Source organism: Littorina saxatilis, linkage group LG3 (assembly GCF_037325665.1).
Source record: "Littorina saxatilis isolate snail1 linkage group LG3, US_GU_Lsax_2.0, whole genome shotgun sequence".
Classification (NCBI taxonomy): domain Eukaryota; kingdom Metazoa; phylum Mollusca; class Gastropoda; order Littorinimorpha; family Littorinidae; genus Littorina; species Littorina saxatilis.
The window spans coordinates 27,380,455-27,388,491 of NC_090247.1; the positions used below are offsets into that span (position 1 = coordinate 27,380,455).

The 8,037-nt window shown below is 39.6% G+C and overlaps 2 protein-coding genes across 2 annotated transcripts in view; both read left to right on the forward strand.

Annotated features, from left to right (window-relative positions):
- The window catches only part of LOC138962037 (uncharacterized), a 384,447-nt gene extending 376,945 nt beyond the window's left edge, over positions 1 to 7,502 (forward strand). The window contains exon 6 of the mRNA XM_070333733.1: positions 7,023 to 7,502. The gene's annotated coding sequence lies outside the window, so the exon portion shown is untranslated. The remainder of the gene's footprint in view (positions 1 to 7,022) is intronic.
- LOC138962026 (chromatin assembly factor 1 subunit B-like) overlaps positions 1,076 to 8,037 on the forward strand; it is a 45,745-nt gene continuing 38,783 nt past the window's right edge. Inside the window, exons 1-2 of the mRNA XM_070333717.1 lie at positions 1,076 to 1,156; positions 7,767 to 7,894. Coding sequence (XP_070189818.1) covers positions 7,772 to 7,894 — 123 coding nt within the window. The 5' untranslated portion in view covers positions 1,076 to 1,156; positions 7,767 to 7,771. The remainder of the gene's footprint in view (positions 1,157 to 7,766; positions 7,895 to 8,037) is intronic.

Here is an 8,037-nt window from a genome sequence, read left to right on the forward strand (position 1 = left end):
AACAGCTATGAATCTCAGTAGCGTCCACTTAAAATTGGTAGTGCGCAGTTTTAGTCACTGCCGGATTTTGTCGGATTTGAGAGTAGCGCATTAGCTCGACTAAAACACGTCATAACTACTGAAATGTTCAGTAATGAAATGAAATGAAATGAAACACTCAAGCTTGAAATTTTGTATTATGTAAGAATGGACAATGAACTATATAGACTATAAAAATAAATTATGTAAGTGTTATGGATCACTGGGTAGCGACGGTCTACTTCAAACTAGGCGCCAGCACGCGCCAGCTTGAACCATAGCACTTATATACTTTATTTTTATATTTCTAGTTAGTTCATCGTCCATTCTCACATAATACAAAATTTCAAACTTCAATGATGAAAAATACGGAAGTTATGACGAGTTTAAGGAGAGCTAATGCACTACTCTCAAATCCGACGATTTCCGCCATTGACTAAACAGCCTGCAAGCTACCACTTTGAAGTAGACGCTACCCGGTGATCCATAACACTTACATAATTTATTTTTATAGTCTATATAGTTAATTGTCCATTCTTACATAATACAAAATTTCAAGCTTGAGTGTTGAACATTTCAGTAGTTATGACGGGTTTTAGGCGAGCTAATGCGCTACTCTCAAATCCGACAAAATCCGGACTAAAACTGCGCGCTACCAAATTTAAGTGGACGCTACTGAGATTCATAGCTGTTATATAATTTATCTGTATGTTTCTAGTCATTCCATCGTCAGTTCTTACATTATTCAAAATTTCAAACTTCAGTGATAAAATTTACGATAGCTAAGACGCGTTATAGGAGAGCTATCCTAGCTAAGGCCGTGGCTCCATGTCCGACAATCGTCGGATTTGAGAGTAGTGCATTAGCTCTCCTTAAACTCGTCATAACTTCCGTATTTTTTATCATTGAAGTTTGAAATTTTGTATTATGTGAGAATGGACGATGAACTAACTAGAAATATAAAAATAAAGTATATAAGTGCTATGGTTCAAGCTGGCGCGTGCTGGCGCGTGCTAGCGCGTGCTAGCGCGTGCTGGCGCGTAGTTTAGTCGGACCGCTTTGAACGGCAAATGAGGCGCGCCAAATGTGTCTGGTTCTTGTAAATTAATCTTTGTTGAGGAATATTTTCACAAAAAAGGTAACGAGAATGGCCCAGTGCGTTCTAGATATTATTGATTCAATATTGATCGTATATAAGTTGATGAAATTCATCCTTTTTTTCGTGCAGCTTACATTTTTTTCCAAAATTTTCTATTGCGCAGTAACTACAGGGCAAATAGGCCAACTTCTTTTTGTTGTTCCTCTGGTGCGCACACCTACTCAGGCTAGCATACTATGAATGATTAGGTAGATACTCAGAATTGTCCAGTTTGTTAGACAACAATGCATTTCGATAGCCTTGCAAGAATAATTGGGATCAACATTTGGCCGTAGCTGGAAAACCGACGAGTCGGTTACGGAGCACCCGGCGCAGCCTCTACTAGAGTAGAGCCGGCGAGTCATTAACGGATCCCAAGGGTTCAGCACGGGGGGAAAAGACTAAATGGGATATGTGTCCCCCTCAGCCAAAGCTTAGACAAGCCCAAAAACAAATTAAAAACCAAAATGGTCTAAGAGAGCGGGAAAAACAACAACAAAAGAACAACACACCTAAGCCTGTCTACTCTATCTAGCTCAGTAGCTGGGTGTCTATGGTTGTGTCACCTTATCTATTGTGTTATCTGTGTGTGTGTTGATGTCAGAGAGAAGACTACATTACAAGTGTTCAACATGGGGCACACCTAAATTGGTTTTGCAGCTAGCTGAATCAGCGAACGGAAATTCAGAACCAATATATTATATCTATCATACAGTCGAAACCGTTTATAACGAATCTCAGGGGAAAACGTTTTTTATTCGTTATAATCGATTTTCGTTATAACCGATTAGATCGGTTATAACGAAGACAAGAGGAAAAAATTTGTTATAACAGGTTTCTTCGCATTTTCAACGTAAAAATGGTAAAATGTTGGCAAATAAGTATTGTTTTCTGTTGCATAAGTAATCTTTTTGTCATATCATTAAAACATTCAATGAGGTACATACATAATCGTACATGAGAGAGAGAGAGAGACTCGGAGAGAGAGAGAGAGATATACACGGAGAGAGTGTGTGAGAGAGAGAGAGACGGAGAGAGATGGCGAAAGAGAGAGAGAGAGAGGGGGGGGGGGGGGTATGGGGCATGCAACAGGCCTAGGGAAAGCTGGAGATTCAAGTGGAGAATTATCAACTGTTATGTGGTCTATACAACAGTCAAATAAATGAATAATTAAGCAGAGAGATCGTTTTCAACAGAAATACCAAAGTTTGCCTGAAACAATACACACACACACACACACACACACACATCGAATTCTGTTCTTCAACAAATCTGTTTATTAGGCCATAACCTTGTACCCAAGAATGTAACAATGAAATAAAAACAACAACAAAAACAACAACAAAAGACCTGGTGTCTAAAAATTGATGTACAAAATAATGGCTTTGTTTTGCAGGCGGAAAAGAAAATAGACAAAAAAACCAACACTTAGATTAGCAATGACACATGAAATTTTGATATTAATGGTTGAATGACAAGAAACACACCATTTTAAAGAGATCAAAATTCTGAGCACATAGCAATTTGTTTTATTTAAATCGGTGCAGTAGTTCTCGAGATATGGTCATTTTAGTTGAGAAATGTTGGGCGTCATTTGAGGACAAAGCTAGTAGCTAAATACATGGGACATAGACTGATAGCTGTGGCAATAACATGAAATTTTGAAATTAATGGTTGAATGACAAGAAACACACCATTTTAAAGAGATCAAAATTCTGAGCACATAGCAATTTGTTTTATTTAAATCGGTGCAGTAGTTCGCGAGATATGAACATTTTAGTTCGAAAGCACTTTGCTTTGAGCGAGCTGAGATCGCAACCTCTTCAGGCTTTTGATCGGCCGAGTTTCGCATTTTTCGGGTCCAGTTTTGCGCAGCATAATCGTTGGGAATAAGTCATTTCTCGCTCGATTCTTTTGATTTTTGGCTTAAATGAAACAGAAGTTAATGTTTTATAAACTGCATTTGAACAGTGTATGCCGATGGAAGTTTTCAGACCAAATTTTAGTGAAACTCACACGAGTAATATTCACCGTCATGCTGACGGAGATGTAGCTTCCGGTGGGTCGCGGTTTTCTGTATGGGGAAGATGTAAAGCTTTCTCTGATTGGTTGCAAAATATCACAGCCCTCCAATGAAAATTACGGTACTCCCAGCAGTTTGAAATGAACTAGACGGGCGCTGTGGCGGGATGGTAAGACGTCGGCCTCTTAATCGGAAGGTCGAGGGTTCGAATCCCGGTCGCGGCCGCCTGGTGGGTTAAGTGTGGAGATTTTTCCGATCTCCCAGGTCAACTTATGTGCAGACCTGCTAGTGGCTTATCCCCCTTCGTGTGCACACGCAAGCACAAGACCAAGTGCGCACGGAAAAAATCCTGTAATCCATGTCAGAGTTCGGTGGGTTATAGAAACACGAAAATATCCAGCATGCTTCCTCCGAAAGCGGCGTATGGCTGCCTTAATGGCGGGGTAAAAACGGTCATACACGTAAAATTCCACTCGTGCAAAAAAAACAACCACGAGTGTACGTGGGAGTTTCAGCCCACGAACGCAGAAGAAGAAGAAATGAACTGGTCGTCAGCAAAGAGTGACGCGAAAATGGCCGCGAGAGGCAGTGAAGACGAACACGCACTTTCACACTCAAAATATTCCAAAACACATCTTTTTTAATTTCATACAGTAAACTTTGTTTTTGAATCATTTCTTTATTCATTCCTTTTTCATTTGATACATAATTTGTGACTCACAAACATCAATTATGCCAATTATTTTTCACTCAAAGTGAAAAAAAAGTGCCTTTTCACTGTGTCCTCAGTTGACGCTGGGCGATGTGGCAATGCTACTTAGATGTTTACTTAAACTATCAAGCAATTTACAAATAGAGACTGGTGAAAACAATTCAAATAAATTCATTTGTAATGAATTTAATTATCCTTGTCTTTTGGAACTACATATTTATGGAAAAATGGATTCTTTTTTCAAACTAAAACTGAAGCACAAAAATAACCTGTACAACTTGACAGTGTTTACAAATGCTTAACTATCGCAACACTAGCAATCCAGTTGGATTAAAATAATAGTGTCGTTAAATAATAATCTTCCCATAAATGAACGCAAAATGAAATGGTCAACACAGATCAGCAACGATACATTTGAATAAGGAAAATTAGCTGCAGCGTGACTCTATAACAGAACAAACAAATTCAAGTTGCAAAAGTTATACCTTTGTTTCTGCTTTGCATTTTCGTTATAACCGGTTTGTTTTTAGTGATAACTAAGAACACCGCTGGCAGGGAAATCAGCATGTTTGTCAAGCAAGAAAATATAGTTTACCTGGTTGGTATTTAGGCATGCAGACACAGGCACAGCACAGTGCGCTTTTGCTTTGCTTAATTCCGAAAGCTGTACTCAGATGTTAAGTGTACATACAGTGGCACGGTGGTGGTACCTAATCTTCATGCGCCTTTTGACGCTCTGAAGCGAATTGTAATGGACATTTCCACATTTAAGGGCGCACTAGCAGGGGTGGCCTAATCTCAAAAATGTAACTGGCCAACCGGTCGAGTAACTTTCTTTACTAGCCCGCCAGAAATGTCGCTGGCCCGGTACATGCCACAGTTGCTGCATCTGCAGTGTTTAAATGGCGTTGAAACTCGATATTACAACCAAAAGTGTTGCACTGGTACAGAATGTTCACTGGCCAGCCGGGGGAGTTGCAAGGCGGATTTTTTACTTGCCCCTGGCAATCGCACGGACAATTTGGCCATCACTGACTAGTGGTAGTAAACCGAACCCTGGAGCCCCATACTGGCACTCGCGACAAAGTACCTTTTTCCGAGGACCGATGAGTCGTTCATAAAGATTTTTAAAGTTAAACTTTTTTTTTATAAAAGTTTTAATGTTAATTTTTTTGAAAAAGATTTCTGGAGATCAGACGCCAGTTTTGTGTAGGCAAGAATTGCTTGCGGCTAGTCTCTCGCTTAATCAGTTAATGCAAGACAGCAAGGTGTGTATGGTAACGATTTGGGGGCTTGCTCGGCTAAGATTCAACTCTTATTAGTTGATACCAAAAATGTCATCTGCACTCATCTGTAAACATATATACAGACCTGTTTACCCTTACGATTTTGGCGTAATTTATTACGATTTTCTGCAAAAAATACGCCATTCCGCTATCCGTGTCAAGACTACGATTTTCATAAATAAAAAAAATGTAAAAAAAATTTTTTTTATTTTTTTTTTTAAGTACAGTAGAAAAGCGCTTGACACACTGAAAAAAGCCTACTAAGAGCAAAAGAAAAAGAATCAGTGATGCATGTGCTTTTGATGTGATCTTCGTTGAAATTATGATGACTACAAAAACTGACTGATGTGTTTTGTTTGTGAATGATGGATATATGTGCATGATTGCGTTTCGCAGACACAGTTGTCATGTGCGTTGTAATTGGCGACGAATGCTGGATGATTACTATTTTTGTGCCAGGATTACTATTTTTGGGGCTGAGCATTACTCCAAAACACTTATGGGGGTAAACAGGTCTGTATATATATATAATTTATAAACAGCCAATCAGATTGGCAGTAGTGCAGCCGCCATTTTTTCTTGCATAGCAAGCATCTCCAAGGCATACACGCCTACTCATATTCGTTAGGTTAGTATATTTTACCTTAATTTGAAGAGAATGAAAGCCATTTAATGATTTATTGATATTAGTGTTTGTTGCCAGTATTGGCGTTAACCGGTAATTACCGGTATTTTACCGGTTGAAATGAGAAAATACCGGAAAATAATTGGCTGCCTGTATAACCTACCGATTGATTTTTTGAACTATTGTTTTTTTCTCTGGTAAAACAACAAAACCAGTACTCTGAGTTGGATTCTTACTGGTTCCAATGACCAGTCTACCTTTTTTGTTGTTGATAGTTTTCATCATAAAAGTTTGTGTACCAGTTTCAAAAAATATTAGCGCCATAACTGGTTGCCGAGGTCTCATCTGTCATTTGCGTACTTGAAAGGCGATTCATGGAGTGTCAAGTGGAGGGCTGCTAGTGCTAGGCAGGGGCTCATGCTTCAACCGTGCAGACATAAAGAATACTACATGGCTTGCTGTGTTGTACCAGATTTACACGAGATGCTTTTTAAAATATGAAACTGCAAGCGAGAGCGAGCTTTTTAATATTTGAAAAAGCAACAAGTTTATCCTACAGGCTTTACCTGCATGTATTTTACTCAAAATGTCCCCCAGTCGAGTGTAATGACAAACCTCGATTATTTTCTCGGATTGTCAGGAGGCTGGTTTTGCATAATTTGCATTAAGCCCGCTACTAACTACAGCCGAACTTGTTCGGCGACGTCATCAAATCAGGGGATCCCCCTATTTTTGGGTTGTTGCTGTAACGTTCGCGGTTCGCAGATTCAATCCTGCAAACCTTCGGCGCGTCATCAGCAAACTGACTTTTGATTGGTTTGGTTTAAGAGTGACAACACTGGCAGCTATAACGCTGTCAACAGATCACGAGTCTTCTCACGTGATATTTCTTGATCATATGACGGGTATCACGGAAACATTCGCCGCTAGTTAGTACACCAAACCAGGCACAGTGTAACATTCGCCGACCTCGTTCGACTTAGTTCGGCTGTAGTTAGTAGCGGGCTTTACTGTTGCTGTTTACGTTTTGAACGCTTGCGCAGTTACTTTCCTTTGTTTAACCTAACTCTAGTGTAACTGTTAGTCTAACCCCGATGAACGGCTTGTTCAGTTGTTGCACTTGCAAGGCATATCTCTGAGACTCGTACAGGGACAGACATCTGCATGTGAACACTGGGGAGTATATATATATGATAGCCACTGCATTTTACATCGCCCAGTTCCCGCAGTGGGGCACTGCGGTTATGAAATTAAAGGCCCCTCCTGTTTTTGGAACCGCAGGAGCTTTCTAGTTTGCTGTTAGGTAGATTTTTGGTTCCTCTTTCCTGTCATGCTCTCGTTTTCTTCATGAATTCTTTTCTTTTTTCTGCCTTCTTGCTCATTCACCTGTATTTTTTCCAAAAATCTCTTCTCTTGCCGCTTGTCTCGCGATTCATGTATAGTTTAATCTGTTAGTGTTCTGATGTAAGTCCAGCAGTAGATAGGTTAAGCCTATTTTAACATACTGGAAACTGGTAATCTTCCAGTAGGTATTAATTTAGTTTTACTAAAGCCTGCTGGGACACAAGTAATGGGTTAGTGCATTTGTAAACAGGAATCGCTTGACAAGTGGCCCCCTTCGTTCCCCCCTTCCTCGTCCTGATATGGCTCTGCGTAGTCGGCTGGACGTTAAGCAACAAATAAACAAACAAACAAACAAACATCGCCCAGTAAAAGCGGACAAACACTCAAGTCGTAGGACTTTTAATATTAATTTTACTACTACATCGCCCAGCCATCACATTATTTGATTATTATTTACTGGCTAAAGGCCTGCAGGTGTACTAGATAAATAGCAGATTATTATCAAGAGAGAAAAATTATTGAAAATGTGGTTAATAAAGTCAATTAAGTGTATTGGGTATATATATTTTTGAAGCAGATTGCATTCCAGTTTCTTACAAAGTTGCATGCTTTTTGTCCAGACAAAATGAAGGTTGTCACACCAGAAATTTCTTGGCATGAGCGAGAACCAATCTACAGCGTAGACCTTCAGCCAACTTCTGACAACTTCCAGCGTCTAGCATCATGCGGAGTGGACAAGATTGTGAGGGTACGTATGATGTTACTTTTTGGGGGGCATAGTCTAGATAGTCCTGTGACAGTACAAAAAATAAATTTGAAAATTTTGAAATTCACAATAGTTAACACATGATATGGCTTGTGAAAGTGTTCGAAAAGAATTTGTTTTGTTGT